This window comes from Mus caroli, unplaced genomic scaffold, assembly GCF_978045245.1.
Source record: "Mus caroli unplaced genomic scaffold, Mus_caroli_1 scaffold_15, whole genome shotgun sequence".
NCBI lineage: Eukaryota > Metazoa > Chordata > Mammalia > Rodentia > Muridae > Mus > Mus caroli.
The window spans coordinates 99,239,227-99,258,223 of record NW_028227270.1 but is presented as its reverse complement, the minus strand read 5'-3'; the positions used below and the strand labels follow the sequence as shown (position 1 = coordinate 99,258,223).

Here is an 18,997-nt window from a genome sequence, read left to right as displayed (position 1 = left end):
CATACTCAAGTTGGTCACTTAAACTCTTAGGAATGAGGCCTTGAGATGGGGTAAAAGGCATTTTACATCTTTGCTGAAAGCAACTCATTCAGAGATGTATCGAAATGAGACATAGAGCCAATTCTAAGGGAATGATCTGCATTGTAGATGAAGGAAAATTCTAACCCCGTGGAATTAATGACAACCGGGCAAGATGGTGCCTGCATTTTAACATATAATTATCCCAGAACTGAGGCTCGGCAAGAATTGCTGTCAGTTGGAGGTCTATGCTGGTCTGTGACACTATCTGAAAGTAATTACAAATATTAATTTTTAAAAGGGCAAAACATTAAGAGACAAATAAAACCCACGGGGACAAAATGAAGCTGCCATTTTCATTGTAGAAAAATCATAGAAACGTATGGCTATGGGAATAAATACGGCTATTTTGCCTTATCCAGACCAGAATACAGACTGACAGAAAAGGAAAAGAAAAAAAAATCGAGCTACCAGCATAGTGTATACACAAGGAGCCAATTCTGCCTTAAGCCATTAAGCCTGCCATGTGGTGAGCAAGAAACCACATTCCCAATCCTTAATAATGGAGAAAAGAAAAGACAGAAAGAGAGGAGAGAGTGAGAGAGAGAGAGAGAGAGAGAGAGAGAGAGAGAGAGAAGGAAAAGTGACTTGAAACTTCCCTGAAACTATTCCGATCATTCCTACCTGTATCACTAGGAAGCCTGGAATGGCCGTGAGAACTAATTACCAATTAGTAGTATTGGCGAGAATTTAACTTTAAAAGTGAAAACGCTACGTTGTCTTTAATACTTAAAACTGACCTAATGTTAAACTAATGTTAAATACAATAAAAGTCCTACGTAGGGGAGTCACACATTAACAAACCTTTAAAACGAAAGGACCGTTCTAGTTCTTCATGGGACTTGAGTGTCTGTGTGGAAGAACTGAGTGAAGAACTGAGAAAAATGGAAGAATTGAGTGAAAAAGCTCCATTAAAAACTGTAAATGACTTGGGAGAGTGGAAATTTGTGCACAGCCTTTGTGCACTCGGACACGTGAGTGGACCAGGGCTTTGGAAAAGATGTCAGTGTTCAGGGTCTGCTTCAAGACCTTCAACATCTACAGCTTACGGCTGCGCTTCCACTTCTTGCTGTTCTGTATACGAGGTGGTCGCCTAAGAGCCCTTCCAGTAGGGCCCGGACTTTCACCAGATATTAAGATGAAAGGTAAACTTTTAAAGTGAGGGGGGGTGCGTAGGACGGTCTCCGCACTGGTTGCGTTTCAGACAACTATGGCGATGAATATCGCGTATCTGTAAACGTCATAAAATAACTGTCCAATCAAGTTTAAAGTTAGTAATAAACCAGCGTACCATTGGTTTAGGTGATACTATAGCATACAGCCAATGAATTCGATCTTTTTCGCGCCCTGCGTTAACTACTGTGTGGAAGCCTCACTTTACACTGACCAAGTTAATGTTACCTACTCCTCTAACAGAGCTTCCACACCAGGGAAAATACCCACGCAGACTACAACCAGCTAGCACATGGAGGTAGGGAAATGAATGTGTGCAATGCAGTTATGTCTCACATACAGACTCGCCGGAGAGCAATTATCCCAAAGGTCACCAGATGACCATAGCACCTAACAGCCATCTTAACTCTTACCTTGTAGACTGTGAGCACCGGAAGTGTTCCAGTTAACTGGCCCAATCGAAACAGACCGCGGAAAGCATAAGTGTGTACAGCTACAATCACAGAGCTCTCTAGGTGGCTCTGAAAAGAGCCTTTGGGGCTTTGTTGCTGTTGCAAGCAAACCTACTTCTTTTTGGCAACAGCCTTCTTGGCCTTGGCAGTCTTAGGCTTAGCTGTCTTAGGCTTGGTAACCTTAGGTTTGGATGCCTTAGACTTCACCGCCTTGGGCTTGGCCGGGCTCTTTGCTGCCTTTTTAGGCTTGGCAGCAGCCTTGGCCTTCTTAGGACTCTTGGCAACTTTCTTCACTCCAGCCGCCGCAGGCTTCTTCGCTTTCTTTGGAGTTTTCTTCACGGTTTTCTTTGCCCCCGCAGTCTTCTTAGGCTTTTTAGGGGTAGCACCTGCAGGCTTCTTTGCCTTGGCAGCCCCTGTCTTCTTAGCCTTGGGCTTGGCCTCGCCAGAAGCCGCCTTCTTGTTAAGCTTGAAGGAACCGGAGGCGCCGGTGCCCTTGGTCTGCACCAGGGTACCCTTGCTCACCAGACTCTTAAGCCCAAGCTTGATGCGGCTGTTGTTCTTCTCCACATCGTAGCCACCAGCAGCCAGTGCCTTCTTAAGGGCAGGCAGGGACACGCCGCCGCGCTCCTTAGAGGCAGAAACAGCCTTAGTGATGAGCTCGGACACCGGGGGGCCAGTGGCCTTGCGCTTCGCCCCGCCAGCTTTTTTCGCTGTCTTCTTCTTGGCGGGAGACTTCTCTACAGGAGCCGGAGCCGCGGTCTCGGCGGGAGCAGTCTCAGACATGGCGAGAACAAAGAGCTGCTAGTTGCTAGAAAACTAGAAGAAATGTAACGCGAAGAGCAAATTTTGCGATGCTCCTTTGCTCAGGCTCCTGGTTTATATAAGCCGGTGCTGGGCTGTGATTGGTGGAGCGGCCAATCCACCGCCCTCTGCCCGCGGCGACTCAAGGTTACAATCCCAAATTGTGTTTGTTATTCCCCAAATTTTTACTTACTGCCGAAAATAATAACACAGAAATTAGCAGTTTGGAGTTCCAAGGGAGAACAGCCTTCGGTTTCACGTACCTGTGTGTGTTTTTTTGAATCACACGGAACTGGCCAAAGATATTTTTAAAAATCCTTCCAGTGTTTACAAAAAATCCACCAAGCAGAGCGCATCCTGAGAGTTACTTGCATATTTTTGTTAACTTATACGAAGTATGCAAGGAACATTACTTAAGAGAATTTGTACAAAGATACCGCCTTTAATTTTTGAAAGAGTAAAACTAATAGTTCTTTTGGTTTGTGCAAAAACGTTGTTTGTGTCTGTAGCAAATAACACAGGCTAGAGTGCCTGGTTGGCTCCAGACTAAAATTAACTACTTTAGATATTTCTCTTTAAAAATGGTTCAAGCTCCTAGTACTTTGTATGCATTGATATCTTTAATGGAGAACGCAATATTTCCAGTGTGAGAGCGACTTCTTTGAAGTAAGGAGATTAGAAATCATTATATTTAGGAGCTGATGGTGTAGCAGTTACCACTGGCTGCTCTTTGGGATTTGGGTTTAGTTCCCAGCACCCACAGGTCAGCTTGCAACTGTCTATACCTCCTGTTCCAGGGGATCTCGGACCTTCTGCAGGACTGGCCCAGTACCAGGCATACAAGTGATGCACATACATACAAGTAGGCAAACCCTCATTCAAAGAAAGCTTTAAAACATAGCTCATACTTAAAAAGGAATCACTAACTTCAGATGACGATGGCCTTATTTCTAAGTAAAAAATAAATTAGATATGGTTCTGAGAAATGGGCTTTCGCCATTTCCTAGGGATATTTGTAGACAGAAAATACATTAAAGAATATTTTACATTGGAAAAATTCTAAAACTTTCAAAAATTTTTCAGGGAGATCCCACCGCTCTCAAATGAGATGGCCAGTGAGATTTTGAAAGTATTTAGCAAACAGCACAGTCACACTCTCAAGTAAATAGCCAATAACAATATTGATATTTTTGCATGTTTAGATGACAAGCAGGCCAATATTCTAGAATACTATTGGGTGACCTATACTTATTCAAATTCAAAGATTTGGAGAAGCTGACACACCAGGAATTTGGGAGGCAGAGGCAGGTGGAACTCTGAGCTCAAGACCAGTCTGAAGTCTATAAATCTAGTTCCAGGACACCTAGGATTACACAGAGAAACCTTGTCTTCAAAAACCAAAAAAGGAAAGAAAGGAAGAAAGAAAGAAAAAAGAAAAATTAAAGTTTACTATAGTAGAAATAGAAGTGAGTTTTGCTTTGGGTGAGGAAAGATGTACAAGATTTGTACTAGTTTAATAAAGGGCATTAATAAATCACAAAGAATTTTATTACTTTGTTTTCCAAAGAAACACAGTCTGGGGTTTTGTTTTGTTTTGGACAATAGCAGTCTTTCTTAAGCATAATTTATTGGGGCACACCTATAATCCTATCAATTATTTAACTGAAGCAAGTTTAGGATTACAGGGTTTTCCATTGCTACATATTCAAGCAAGTCCAACATTGAACACTGGGCTGCTTTTGAGTCCTTATCTATAAATAAATAAAATAAAAGGCGGCTGTCTTACCAGTAAAGGGTGGCAAGGCTGCGAAAGAAGCCAATATATTTGTTACACATACTCTGGGAATGGTGTACAAAACTGACAAGGCATATATGGTTAAAAGAAAATCATGTATGTCAAAGACATTTTGACTCCAACTTTACTTTGTCACAGCATCAAGCTAATTACAAAGGGCCAATGTTAGTACTTAAAAGGGTTCAAGATTGCCAAATTCCAAACCTTGCCCTCCCCCCCCAATCAAGTAATGCTCATTATGCATGCAATTTTCAGATCTAGGGAACACACCTGGGGATTTTGCATTAACTAGTAGCATTATAGTATCCATCCAGAAAGCATGAATCTACAGATCTGCTGTAGGAGTTAACTTCCACACGTTTTAGTTGGCTGCCACCATGAAGTCAGGTTGTTTCAAAGGCCTATGCCTGTAGATGGTAAACTAACCTCACCTATATTGTAGCAGCTTAGGAGGATGTAGCACATATAGTCAGATACTAGAAAACAGATGTTGGACATGGATGTGTACAAACAATACTCATAACTTTACACTAGCTCTTGAGGTGGGTAAACAGCCTCTTTTTGGTGACAAAGGAGGGGGCTCTGAAAAGAGCCTTTTGTTATAACAGGTAGGGGAATCACGCCCTCTCCCCGCGGATGCGGCGGGCCAACTGGATGTCCTTGGGCATGATGGTGACACGCTTGGCGTGGATGGCGCACAAGTTGGTGTCCTCAAACAGACCCACAAGGTAGGCCTCACAGGCCTCCTGGAGAGCCATGACGGCCGAGCTCTGGAAGCGCAGGTCGGTCTTGAAGTCCTGCGCGATCTCGCGCACCAGGCGCTGGAACGGCAGCTTGCGGATCAGCAGCTCGGTCGACTTCTGGTAGCGCCGGATCTCGCGCAGGGCCACGGTGCCGGGGCGGTAGCGGTGAGGCTTCTTCACGCCGCCGGTGGCCGGGGCGCTCTTGCGGGCAGCCTTGGTGGCCAGCTGCTTGCGCGGGGCCTTGCCGCCGGTGGACTTGCGAGCGGTTTGCTTAGTACGAGCCATGTCAATACACCAGAAAGTGAATAAAATGGTGTTGAGAGGAAAAAGCCCAAGTATATATATAACAAGCCACCCTTTTGGATTGGACAGAAAACTGCTGACATCATAGTTCCAGACAGGGGATTGGTCCGCGTTTAAACCGAGTAAAGAAAGGAAAAACGTTGCCTACATTTTATATTTAACGTACAAATTTCATATTTTTACATAACAATTACTCTAGCAACTCCCAGAATTTATCATCTCGTGATAATGTTGGCTTTGGAGGTCAAAAGACCTCTTCGCTATTTATTTAAACAAGAGTACCGTTGTTTGGGGGCAGAAATTTAATGGAAAGAAATCTGAAAGGAAAATTAACAAAAAAAAAAAAAGTTATTCCTGGAGTCATGAGCACTTCTTACCCTTGATTTCGCTCAAGAACTGCTTGCAACATTTTTATGACTAGAAACTTTTAGAAATTGTAATTAACACTGCCTTTCTCTCAGCGGTTGCGATTTTGGCGCGAAAAAAAAATTCAAAATGAGTGAATCTGCAACTTACTGGAGCTTTGAGATCCAGAAGGCTTTGAGATTCTGTTACTATTCTACAGCAACACTGTAGGGGACAGGGGTACCTGGCTGGCATTCATTTACAAGTTACAAAGTTGCACCATTCAAGGTTGAAAGCAAACGCCGGAATTCACAGATAGCAGCCCCACCCCACCCCCCAACACACACACACACACAATATGTATACAGCTTTAGGAGAGACCAAGGCAGCCTTTGGAGTAACTCAGCAAGGGGTGATCTTGATGATCCTGCTGAGCCAGGAAGAAGATGGCAGGCTTGGTGATATTCAGCACGTTGCACATGACTTTTCGGGAGTGCTTGGTGCCGCTTTTACCCAGGCCCTTTCCCCCAGTTAATGTGGTCAAATTTGCCAGAAACAAAAGCAAGAAGATCAGACAGTAAGCATGTTGTTTTATGAACAGGCTTTTTGCCTAATTGGGAATATCAGGCACAAGCAATATTTACTTGCTGTTTACCAGAGAACCTTACCAAGATTATCAGGAAAAAAGAACTGCTGAAACTCCGGATTCTGGAGACGCTTATTTGAAAATAGCTCTATCCACCCCACATTCGGAGCTACCCACAGGTCATCCTTTACGAGTCAGGCTCCTAACCTGCCTTCACTCACAGCATAGTCTTTGTGCTTGGTTGATGTACTCACAGCCTAAGAGGGCTGAAGACAAATGTTTCTGACAATGTCAGATGTGCAAAGTGCTTTCTTTATAACAAAAGCTAAACAGCCTGTGAATTAGAGTGTTAAAGATGTATCAGTGTAGTTGAATCTTAGATGTGACCCTGAGCTCCCACACTTTGCCAAAATGTGTTTTTTTTGTTTGTTTGTTTGTTTTTTTCCATATGTAATTATTTGGAAAGGAGGGATTCAAACACCATCTTTGGGCTGCTTCCCTCTGTGCTTTTCTCAGACTTGCCACATATCTGCTGAAAAGTGATTCCTGTTTTCTTCATTCCAAAATCATTCAAGAATCAGAGTTGTTGCCCCATAATTATTATTATCATTATTATTATTATTATTATTATTATTATTATTATTATTATTATTTGCAGAGGGAGGAGATAAAAAGGACTGTTCAGAACTGGCTCCTGTCCTCTTTCTCTACCCATGGAAAACAACTGCACCCAGGCATTCTCTACCTTACATTTACAAATAAGAGGCACAATACAGAGGCCAAAGATGACTTTATTGCTAGAAAACCCATTTTAAAGGCAACAGTGTTGCTTGGTTCTTGAGACTCCAGCTGTTTGGAAAGAATTACCAAACACCTTTTACTATCTTCTAGAGCAAATGAGTTTTCTCCCATTCTTCTCTTACTTGCAATGTCAGTGATATTTACCTCTAAAATGTGTCAGCGTTTTTGTTACTCTTGAAAGTAATGCCACCTTTAATTTTAATAGCTTGTGTAAGTACATTGTGAAGTGCCCAAGCTTGTCTGTTAATGACTCCATTCTCCAGGGCTTGTAGAGGTTGTGAGTGGTCTTGGCATCCTGCAGAAAAGCCTCAAAAATCTTCTTTCCTTGCAACAATTATTTTAAAACCAAAAAGCATTCTACCTATGGGAAAAGCACAGGCTCTGTGCACATAATTTGAAATTTTATAACACAAAACACTTGAGTCCAATTCTCTTTTTAATGAAAAGAGATAAAAACAGGAAGAAAAAAAAAGAAAAGAAAAGAAACTTCATCTAACTTTAAGCTTGGTACCTGGGACCTGCAAATTGACTTGACAAATGGCATCTTAGCAGGGAGAATGATTTATAAAATATATACAGAGAAAGCTTTGCAACAAGCAAGCTCAAGAAAACGTAAAAACGAAGTTTACTGGCTCTTTTAAGGATCTGGAGAATAAATACATGGGAAGGTAAATACATAAACTAGTAACAGGAGAGGCTAACCAGCAAAAATCCTCAACGATGGACATTATTTTTTGGTAGGTCAGAGCACAATGGAAATTCTCCTTCATGGCACTGTAAAGAAAAGGGAGACTTCTGTCAAGTGTGTCACCATCCCTGTGTTCAGTGTCATCTTCAATTAATCCTTATACCCAAGTGATATATTTGGGGTTAAACATTAAGTTCCCTGTATAAAGTAGTTTGAAACTTGGCCGGTTTTGTTGCCTTGAGCATGTTTAATCCTGTTAATATTCTTCTTGGTGAGGCTGAGTTAATACTGAAAGAGATTGGGCCTGTGAAAGAAATCCCTGGCATTCTACTCTCCTGGATTCTCCTTTGCTCCCAAACATAGGTACTAAAGCCAGAATTCTTCAGCAAAGGGAAAAGTAGAAACTAGGGCTCCACTCTAACCAAAAGCAGTAATGTAGGGACATTCATTCTTTATCAAGAGTCTCATTCGGTAGTGATGCGGAGACAGTTGCTGCATACGAGTCAAGAACGTGGACAGACCAGGCTTGCTGGAGTTTGCCTTTGTGCTAGACCAAATAGGTCAAATCCTGGATACCTTCCAAACGGCTTAATACATATTCATTTTGCCATTAAGAGGTGGACTCTTTTCACGTTGCCAGTTTGCACATCGATAGACTGCTCCTGTAAACTACTTATGTATTGCAATATGGTTGGAAATCAATACAGGAATACTGTCATACCGTGACATGAAGTACAAATTGCTGTTACTATCTACTATTAAACTTTAACTTTTGTAAATCAAAGACTGGCAGATAATAGCCTTTAAAGATTATGGTTTTAAATTTGTAACCTATTTGCAACTCAGAAGTTAATGAAAACAGCCACTTAAGAGAAAAAGCGGTGTTTTTCTCTCTTCATTAAAAAGAGAATTTGGACATGTTACCAAATTGGACATGTTACCTTGATAACACAAAATCAGAGAAACAAGATTCCTTTAATAGAAAAGTAACAAAAAGTAGCAACCAAGAAAGCTTAAGCTCCTTAAAAGACAAAAGTGTTAGCTCTGAAAAGAGCCTTTGTTTTTTTTTTTTTCTTTTTTTTTTTTTTTTTTTTTTTTTTTTGGTTTTTTCGAGACAGGGTTTCTCTGTATAGCCCTGGCTGTCCTGGCACTCACTTTGTAGACCAGGCTGGCCTCGAACTCAGAAATCCGCCTGCCTCTGCCTCCCGAGTGCTGGGATTAAAGGCGTGCGCCACCACGCCCGGCTGAGCCTTTGTTTTTTAAAAGTTCAGGAAACAATTGTCTTATTTTCCCTTGGCCTTGTGGTGGCTCTCGGTCTTCTTGGGCAGCAGCACGGCCTGGATGTTGGGCAGGACGCCGCCCTGCGCGATGGTCACGCGGCCCAGCAGCTTGTTGAGCTCCTCGTCGTTGCGGATGGCCAGCTGCAGGTGGCGCGGGATGATGCGCGTCTTCTTGTTGTCGCGGGCCGCGTTGCCCGCCAGCTCCAGGATCTCGGCCGTCAGGTACTCCAGCACGGCCGCCAGGTACACCGGGGCGCCGGCGCCCACGCGCTCCGAGTAGTTGCCCTTGCGGAGCAGCCGGTGCACGCGGCCCACGGGGAACTGCAGGCCGGCCCGGGAGGAGCGGGTCTTGGCCTTGGCGCGAGCCTTACCGCCCTGTTTGCCGCGTCCAGACATTCTAAAGAATAGGGAAGAACTTAAAACTGCAAAGGCCAAAGTTGGAGGAGCTTAGCCTTTATAGGATTGTCCGAGCGCGAAAAAGAGCCTATACGATTGGCTGTCTTCTTCTTTTCGTCTAGACCAATGGGAGGCGTTTATGCCGAAGATTCTGATTTTAACCAATCAGAAATGTGTATCTCTAAGCCTCATTTGAATAACGCCTTATTAAAAAGCGAAGGGCTCACGGCGCAAGTTTGTAGAGTGGTAGAGTTCTTGACCTAACATGCCTGAGCCTGTTAAGTCCGCTCCCGCCCCGAAGAAGGGCTCCAAGAAGGCGGTGACCAAGGCCCAGAAGAAGGACGGCAAGAAGCGCAAGCGCAGCCGCAAGGAGAGTTACTCGGTGTACGTGTACAAGGTGCTGAAGCAAGTGCACCCCGACACCGGCATCTCCTCCAAGGCCATGGGCATCATGAACTCGTTCGTCAACGACATCTTCGAGCGCATCGCAGGCGAGGCGTCCCGCCTGGCGCATTACAACAAGCGCTCGACCATCACGTCCCGGGAGATCCAGACGGCCGTGCGCCTGCTGCTGCCCGGGGAGCTGGCCAAGCACGCGGTGTCGGAGGGCACCAAGGCCGTCACCAAGTACACCAGCTCCAAGTGAGTTCGCCTGACTCACTCCAAACACGAAGGCTCTTTTCAGAGCCACCCACGTTCTCAAAACAGAGATGGATTGCTTGTTAGGTGATTCTACCTGACTCGGACATTCTAGTTACTATTTTTAAGGGGTTTAGTAAGGGTTTTTGTCTTAAGGTTTTGTTTTACATTTTTATTTTAATCCTAATATTGTTTTTCTGCCCCCAGCTCTCCTAGAATTCTCTTAAATCAGGTTAACCTCGAAAATCGAGGGCTGATCCCTCTGTCCTGAGTACTTGGGTTAAATTCCTGCACCCACAGTCATTAACAATTGTTTCTATTTAATATCCCAGAATCAATGAGGATTGCTTAGTTTAAATTTAGCCTGTGTTGTTAGTGCTACGACCTAGTGTTTCAAATCTGCATTTGAACTCCTGAAGCTAAGACGTCACAATAGATTCTGTTCAGTAAGACAGACACCTCATTAGAGCCCCGAGGTCTACATGATTCTTGCTGAAAACTTGAGATGTAGTCAAGCGCAGCTTAATTTGATCGGGTCCTATTTTCTTAGTCGTTTGGTTTAAGTTTTTTGTTTTCAGAACGGATTTCACTGGTTAGCAGTATATTCTCGAACTAATTATAGCTAGACTAACCTCAAGATTGGACATTCGGCCTCAGTTTCATAAATCGCCGGAATTAAAGGCCTGTACAACCAGACTTGCTCTTACAAGGCCCCAGCTAAGCACCAAGGAAACAAAGCTTTCTTCTTTTTTCCTAAGTGTATTCAACTTTTTAAAATTTCTTCTGTTCCACCTTCATTGTCTACTGGTGTGGTGATGATTGGAATTAGGTTGTGGGAGGAAAAAAAACCTCAAAAGGATATTGATTGCTTGGGATTGTCCTGGAATTTTTCAGAGGATAAAATACTAAGTAAAGATTAAATCAAACCAATTTAAAGACGAAAAAGCCCTTTTTCTGTAAGTCCTCTAGGATAGTAAATGCAAATGGTGATGACTTAGGTGCGAATATGAACAACTCAAAGTAGTTAATTATCAGTGAGAAGTTAGTGTGCCACTGCTAAAAGAAACATTAGCTGTGTATGACTTGTAAGGTCTTACTAAAGCCTAACAATTTTCCTTAATCATCTCCATTAATCTCTATAGAATCCTGTGGAACAAATTCTATTATCTTCCTTCCTTTTAAAGTTGAGGAAATTAAAATGATTGTACGGAAGCTGCAACATAAATAGAGGCTTGTCTGAGTGGAGACCGAACTGTGAACCACCCTCCACAATATGATCCTGAAAAAGAAGTATTTAATACATTATAAAAATAAAGGTTTCAATCTATCCCGATATGTAATAGAGTCTCTTCCATCCCCCCCCCCCGCCCCCGCCATATGGGTTTAGGGGTTTGGGTTTTCCACAGAGGATTGGTAGCTTTGGATCTTTGATTTTGTGTGTGCTCTGTAACAAGGCTTCCCTAGAAAACCTCCTTCCTAGGCCTCACACTGGGCTTACAGGCTTGCTTTAGAGTTAGAAGGAATTCAGACTGAATTCTTGTGAGGGAAAGTGAAGTTTCCTGTCTCCTCTCACTGTGCCATGATTAAAACTGTGGTGGCAAATAGATTAGCCGGAGAAGCTGTGAGACCAAAGCAGAAAATACATTGTTCTTAAGTCTCTATACCTTACAAGAGTAAGTTTGTTTCCCACACCTAATGTATCCTGCAAAGCAGGTCTTTCAATTTCCTCATCTTGTGGCTCCACAATGTATGATGCTAAACTCCTGAACCTGTAATATTTAATTGCCTTTAGCCTTACTAAAATGTTTCTTACCAGATACCTTGATGACTACCCTTCCACATGATGTATTTTCATAACTTATCTACCTCACAGGCAGCCTGGAGCCCTGAGCCCCCAACTCTTCTGTCTTGGTGCGAACAACACAACTTTTCTATCAGTCCTAATGTTTCCTCATAAAAGGTACCTCAAAAGCCAGTGAGGGGGCTGCTCTCTGGAATCTTAACCTTGGGAGAGGCAGCAGGCTTCCCAGTTCTAAATATAAAGCTTACTTTACTCAAGATAGCTGTGGATTTGTCAGGTCTAACAAAGTGTGTAGGTATATTAGATGAAAGAAAACCAAATACCCTGATTAAAGCTGTCTTGACGTTTATATTCCTTCTTAGTGCAGGATGGAAGTTATACAGGCAAACAAGTGGAAAGGAAGTGAGCTAGGGAACAGTCTTGCAATAAACCATTTGTGGCAAGTCTGTATGCACAAGGAGTTGATCTTGAAGATCTCTGCAGATGCAATCTCTACTTCAAACGGTTCTCGGAAGAAAGTCTTGATATTTCAGTAGCTTCTGAAAATTTGTCTTTGGACAATTAGTCTTTTAAGAGAACGTCAAAACAAGTCCCTTCCTGAGTTTGCTGGGCCACGAATGCCTTCATCTGCAGTGCAGCAGGCATAATGTTCTATGTGCATATGAAAAGATGAATACTCCTATTAGGACCCAGGCTGTTAGTCTCCAGCTACAGGGATAGAATCTCCCGCACTGCTGCCTGCGGCAATAAGGAGTTCCCGTAATCTTTGGGAGGGCCCACCTCATTTGCGATCAGTCCCTGGCTTTCACACAGAAAGGAATCTCAAGGTCACACAGAGGACTTGAAGCCAAAGGCAAAACATCTCTTTAAGGCAGCTTCTTTTGTGCAAAACAGTGCCCCAGGCAGAGGACTTGATCCTACCGGCTTTAATCCGAGCACTCGGGAGGCGGGCAGACCTCTGAGTGTGAAACTGGCTCTAGAAGGAGCGCCACAGCAGCAGGAGTTCCATAAGGCTTTTCTGTCCCAAAAAGGAGGGGGGGGGGGCGACAGAGAAGAAAGAGCTCCTGCCAGAACGTAAACTGTGCTAACTAGCCCAGGAGTACAGAAAATTCACTTGGTTTTACTGTAAGGAAGTGGTTGCAGTGTCTTTTCCCCTTCGGCTGGACTCTCACCAGTCTCCTGAATGGCTTGTTTAAATGGAGCTGATGTAAAGGAAGAGAAGAGAAGGGGACATCTGCCTTGCTCCAGGTCATCTTCCTGTTCTGGGAATGTATTGGAGGTCAGGGAATGTGACTTCTCTGTGGAAACAAACTTTGTTCCTGGTGAAGTAAAAGATTTGCATACAAGTTATGCAAGGTCTTGAGCATTAAAGGTATAATATATTTATGGAATAGTGGGACTGGAAAAGCCAGCTAGTTTGGATTTTTAAAAAAAAATCACAATTATGAGCCACCATTAAAAACGAGTTGGGAGTCACTTTTTTTAAAATGTTACACAATATTTATTTATTTATTTATTTATTTTGTACTAGTAGGGTTAAGAGAAGGAAACCTGGATAAATTTTTAATATACTTAGTATAAAAATGTATAAGTAGACTTTTGACTTGAGAACAGTGTGCCTTGTTATGTTTGTCCCTGTAGCTATTTGTTATGACTTCACAAGGTATAGTAGGGTTTTTTATTTGATTTAGTTTCTTTTATGGGTGTGGAAGAAGTGGGGGAGTTGGTTTTGGAATTTGGTGTGTGTGTGTTCTTATGTATTTCTTTGGTTGGTTGTTGGTTTGTTTTGGTTGTTTTGATTGCTTGGTTGGTTAGTTGGTTGGTTTGTTTGAGACAAGGTTTCTTTCTCTGTGTATCCCTCCCTGTATGTTGTAGAACAAACTCCCTAGACCAGGCTGGACTCAAATTCAGAGATCCTCCTGCCTATGTCTCCAAACTACTGGGATTAAAGGCATGGACTACCACCACCTGGCTGTATAGTTCAGTTTTACTTTGAGGCATTAAATCATTCAGTCCTTAAACTATATCTGTATAGCTAAATATTAATACCCAAATGGTGGAAAGAATATAAATGAAAATGCTATAATTTTTTCCTATGTACATTCAGTAATAAATTTTGTTTTATAAGGCTGTCAGTCATGGTCTTGTGCATTCACACAGCAGGGAATGGGTGGGCTGGTGAGTTGACAACATGGTACTGGTTGGTTCTTGGTCAAGTTGTCAGGAACTGTAAGCACCTGGAAAAGGGGGAAACGTCCAGTGAGGAATTGTCTCCACGACATGCGTCTGAAGGGGCGTCAGATTGATGACTGATCTGAAGCTCATTGTGGGCAGTCCCACTTTACCCAGGTGGCCCTAGGTGGCCTGGACAATATGGCTAAGTATGAAGAATTGACGAAAGCCAGAAAGCAGGATGCCTCTTCAGACTTTGCTTTAGTTTCTGCACTCAAGTTCCTACTTAGAATTCAAGATCCAACTTCCCTCAGGCATGACCTATAACCTAGAAGATGGGAACGAGACCTTTCCTCTGCCAAGCTGCTTCGGTCATGGTGTTTTATCACAGCAACAAAATCATTCTTAAGTCTCAGGATAAATATCCCTGGGATGGAGAATTAGCAAATAGGCCTACAAAGCCAGCTTTTAAGATCCAGATAGAACCGGGCGTGGTGGCACACGCCTTTAATCCCAGCACTCAGGAGGGAGAGGCAGGCGGATTTCTGAGTTCGAGGCCAGCCTGGTCTACAGAGTGAGTTCCAGGACAACCAGGGCTATACAGAGAAACCCTGTCTCGGAAAACCAAAAAAAAAAAAAAAAGATCCAGATAGGACGACTGCTGTAAATATAAGGGCAGCCTGGGCTAATGGAGAGACCCCAAGAGCTCAGCTGGTACAGTGTGGGCTTAATATGCAAGAAGTTGGATACCTAGCTAGGGTTTTACCACATAACACCCTGCACCATGGCTCGGGCCTGTAACCCAGGACATAGGAATGAAGACAGAAAAGTGGAAGTTCAAGGTCGCTCAAGCTACCCGAGGTCCTCTCTCAAAAAGCAAACAGAAAAGCAAGCCCAAAGGCATGGGCATCTTTTTTATCAGGAGTGATGACCTTCATAGGACACCTGCTTCACAGTCAAACCCACAGACTGTACAGGAACACACTGGGTACAGTTGTTCTTTGACAGCACTGGGTACAGTTGTTCTTTGACAGTGGGAGGTCAGTAAGGAACTTTTCCGAGCAAGTACAAGAGATTCCCCCCACCACCAAGTTTCTCCTTGGCTAGGATGCAGCTCAGCTGGCAGTGATTGTCCTAGAGTGCTCTTGCCTAGCATTGCTAAGGCCCTGAATTTAGTGGAGGTGGGGCTGAGCCAGGGGTCAGGATGCATGCCTGTAATTCCAGCACACAGAAAGCCTATGCAGGAGGATAGCTGAGAGTTAGAGGCCAGCTGGGGCTACATAGTAGGACCATACCTCAAAACAAAATGAAGCCCCCCCCCAATAAAAACAAACAGAGAACACTCCACTTCTGAATTTACAAACATATTACACTTGCTGAACTAATGGAAAACAGGAACAAAATTCCATTGCTTTCTTACTTGTCTGTGTTAGTAAACTTGTTTTGGTTTTGGGGGGGGGGGCAGAGTTTTGCTGTGTAACCTTGACCGCCTACCTCAGTCTCCCAAATGCTGACAAGAGCCACCACATCTGCTGTCTCTTCTTAAAAAATATCCTTTTCATTTATTTTTATTTCTGTATATGGTTGTGTGCCTCAGTGTATGTATGTCTATCATGTGCTTCGGGGACTCAAATGGCTCAAAAGAGCGCCTCTGGTCTCCGAGACTGGAGTGACAGCAGTTGTGTGTCACAATGTGGGTTCTGAGAACTAAACGTGAGTCAAGGAGCAGTAAGCATTCTTGACCCTGAGCTATTTCTCCAACCTTCTTCTTAGTTTGAAATCTTGTTTTCTCTTTCAGCAAAGTGTTGTACCTTCAAGAACACATGTCTTCTTGACAGGGCAATGAGAGGTCCACTTAGTTGGTCACACATCACCATGGGCTTCCCTGTGCAGCTTTTGTGTCCTTCCTTAGATGAGACTAACATTTACCCAGGGAAAGAAGAAGGTCTTCCTGCGAGGAAGAGGGCCTCATCCGACTGACTGCAGAGGCAAATAGGTCAGAAACAGATCCTCCACAGCGAGGTGGCCTTGTCTCCTCTGCCACTGATTGCTTTTAGCATGAGACACTGTTTTCCCATATTTAACCTCAGACTGAAATCTTTTCAGCTCTTTCTAGGGCTTGAGCTGGAGCCCTTTGAACTGAAAATCTACCGTTGACTCCCGCTTGCTAACTGTAGGTGTTGTGAGTTGTCAGTCATGTATGTAGATACATGCATATATTCACTTGATATTGGTTTTGTTTCTGACTAATGAAGTGGTAAATGTCCCGTCCAGCAGGACCTAGTTATTCCGTGGGTTGAGGAGGACTGAGTCCTGCAAGAGAAATGAGCGGAGAAAGGGAAGCAAGACCAAGCAAAGAGTTGTCAAGGTCTGTTTAATGGAGGCTGGGAGCCTGATTATAAGCACACAGTGAGAGAAAATAGGGAGGGGCCAAGGGGACATAATAAAATGCAGAGAAATGGATGGACATCTGGGGCAGATGCTGATTATCTTGGAATGTTGGCCCCCTAACGATCCCGGGCGGCCTTCAAACATTCTGCAGTTTATCTAGGAGTGCCACAAACAGTCCCAGGCACCAAACGGAGACATGGAGGAGGAGGTGAAGCTGCCTTAATCTAAGCAGTTCTAGGCGCCAAGTGAAGGAGGGAGTGAAGCTGGCAGTCTCAGGCGCCAGGTGGAGGCGATGAAGGAGGGGGTGACATAATTCCCTTCAAAGGGTCAGCCAGATCTTTAGGGTGAGAGTGACTGCAGGATCTAGTTTCCCACAGTTTGGTCTCTCACAGGTAAAGACAGACTGGTTAGGGTGAGGTGGTAGGGCTATAAATGCCTTTATAATCTCTACACAAAGAAGGCCCTAATTTAAGTTTTATTTTTCCCCCTCCATAAATATTTTCTCTTTGAAAAGACAACCCATCTCTGGAGTCCCTTCCTCTGTACCTGAAATTCTGGGAGAACAGGGACTCATTTTTCCCACAACTGTTGCATGCCTAGTCCTCAGATGTATGTACCTGCTGGCACCCAAACCCAAGCCTTTCTGCTTACCAGACAGATACTTTAACCAACTTAAACCACAAGGCCTCACAAGCCATGGTCTTAGATGATATGCTATGTTATAAATTTCCCTCCCTCAAACTCCATCTTTATTCTGTGTCCTCTTAGTGAAGCATGGGAGAATGTATACCAGGTCATTTATTCAGGGTTTTGCTGTTCTCACAGCAAAACACTCTCATCTTCCTTAACTCGGATTTGGTGTTGGCATGGCATTCTTTAAACCAGATTAAGAGGCGGGCTTCCTTGAGTTAAATTTCTTGGGTAGGAAATGTCAAATACTATTCTTCTAAATCTGAATATGCAGCTATTTAAGATGAAAGTACATGTCCCCAACAAAAGCAGATGAATCATAAAAACCAAAACAGAATAAAGCAAAACAAATAAACAAAAACTGTTCATAATGGTACATCTGTAATTCCAACACCTGGACACAGTAAAAACATTCAACTCACAGTCCTTGCCTAGCTTGCTCAAAGCCCTGGGTTTGATCACGGCCTGCTGGCACACTCCTGTGCCAACAAGAGAGGAGCAAAAGCAGGAGGACCTCTAAGCTCCAGGCCAACCTGGTGTACATATAGCATGTGGTGGACCCTCCTGTAATCTCAGTCCTGTGGAGCAGGAGGCTTTCCAAAACCCCCATGCAACTACACCATCCCCGCCACCCCCCCCCCGTCTCCCCTTACCCACCCCCACCCCCACACACAGGTGGCTTTCCTTTGCATATCAAGGAAAAGCAAAGATTTATTGTATTGGAGGTAATCATGAAAAACGATTTCTTAAAATGAAGAAAAAGCTTTCAGTATTATAATCGCCATAGTTCAAGGAATCTTTGCGTTGGTTTATGCTCTTGAATAGAGAATGATCTGAAATGATCCTTAAAGATCTGCTAGCTGTACTGGGATGGCCAAGTGGTTAAGACGTTGGACTTAAGATCCAATGGGCGGATGCCTGCGTGGGTTCGAACCCAACTCCCAGTATCAGTGGCTGTACTGTTCATCTAGTTGCTGTGGTGCTTTTGGAGTTTATCCACCCCATGAAGGAGTATTTTTTTTTTTATTTACTTACTTACTTTTATAATACACCCTGGTAGCACGGGCTGGCTTCCCTATTTCCTTAGATCTCCCAAGCATAGGGCAATAGTGGCTCCATCTTCACAGACAGTGGTTTGCCGATGGGTTTCGACAATAGTCTTCTCAGGTTTCCAACACGAGGAAAACCTATCCACCAGTATTGGTTTTCCTGAGCTTTTAACATTCCAAGAGGATTGGCCAAACCCTTGCACTTGTTGTCTATATGGAAATGTACTCGGGTTCTCTGAACTTTGCAGACCCAGAATTCCCTGAATGAAGAAAAGGCCAGGACCCATGATGGGACCTTGCTAAATTAAAATATTCAATAAAAGTTTTACTGTTAGCCTTTCCCCCATTGTTCCTCAGAGGGAACCTATATCCCTACACTAGGGTAACTGTATATTTAGGGAAAGAAGCAATTGAACTTTCTAGGGGCTATTTAATACTGGTTCTGAATTGACATTGACGCATGTCCCCCTTCAGTTAGAGTAGGGACTTAGGCCGAATGGTTAATGGAGCTTTGGCTGAAGTCTAACTTACGGTGGGTCCAGTGTTCCTTGACCCCTCCTGTAATCATTTCTCCAGTCCAAGAATGAATAAATGAGATTGGCATACATAGAAGTTGGCAGAATCCTGATATTGGTTCCATGACCTTTAAAATGAAGGCTCTTCTGGTTGGAAAGGTTAAGTGGAAGCCATTGGAGTTGCGTTTGCCAAAAAACCTAGTGACTAAAATCCAATATTGCAGACCTGGAAGGATTTAAGAAGTTAGTGCCTACATCAAGAACTTGAAAGATACAGGGTGGTGGTTTCCAGCACATCT

The 18,997-nt window shown here is 43.5% G+C and overlaps 4 protein-coding genes and 1 non-coding gene across 5 annotated transcripts; 2 read left to right on the top strand and 3 right to left on the bottom strand.

The window, feature by feature from the left end:
- Nucleotides 1–1,573: 1,573 nt before the first annotated feature.
- On the bottom strand, nt 1,574–2,592 carry H1-5 (H1.5 linker histone, cluster member). The gene has a single exon (XM_021181073.3). The coding sequence runs from the start codon at nt 2,484–2,486 to the stop codon at nt 1,815–1,817; it is 672 nt and encodes a 223-aa protein (XP_021036732.1). The 5' UTR covers nt 2,487–2,592; the 3' UTR covers nt 1,574–1,814.
- A 1,494-nt stretch (nt 2,593–4,086) lies between these two features.
- On the bottom strand, nt 4,087–5,340 carry LOC110308655 (histone H3.1). Its single transcript, XM_021181076.3, has one exon. It carries the CDS (start codon nt 5,325–5,327, stop codon nt 4,917–4,919), a length of 411 nt encoding a protein of 136 aa, XP_021036735.1. The 5' UTR covers nt 5,328–5,340; the 3' UTR covers nt 4,087–4,916.
- Nucleotides 5,341–8,962: 3,622 nt separating this feature from the next.
- Nucleotides 8,963–9,455, bottom strand: LOC147001062 (histone H2A type 1-B). The gene has a single exon (XM_085831261.1). The coding sequence runs from the start codon at nt 9,439–9,441 to the stop codon at nt 9,049–9,051; it is 393 nt and encodes a 130-aa protein (XP_085687387.1). The 5' UTR covers nt 9,442–9,455; the 3' UTR covers nt 8,963–9,048.
- Nucleotides 9,456–9,665: 210 nt separating this feature from the next.
- LOC110308653 (histone H2B type 1-C/E/F/G/I-like) lies at nt 9,666–11,309 on the top strand. Its single transcript, XM_021181074.3, has 2 exons — nt 9,666–10,083; nt 11,223–11,309. Exons 1-2 carry the CDS (start codon nt 9,707–9,709, stop codon nt 11,260–11,262), a joined length of 417 nt encoding a protein of 138 aa, XP_021036733.1. The 5' UTR covers nt 9,666–9,706; the 3' UTR covers nt 11,263–11,309.
- Nucleotides 11,310–17,998: 6,689 nt separating this feature from the next.
- Trnal-uaa (transfer RNA leucine (anticodon UAA)) lies at nt 17,999–18,081 on the top strand. Its single transcript has one exon. It is a non-coding gene; the product is annotated as a tRNA-Leu (tRNA).
- The last annotated feature ends 916 nt before the right edge of the window (nt 18,082–18,997 follow it).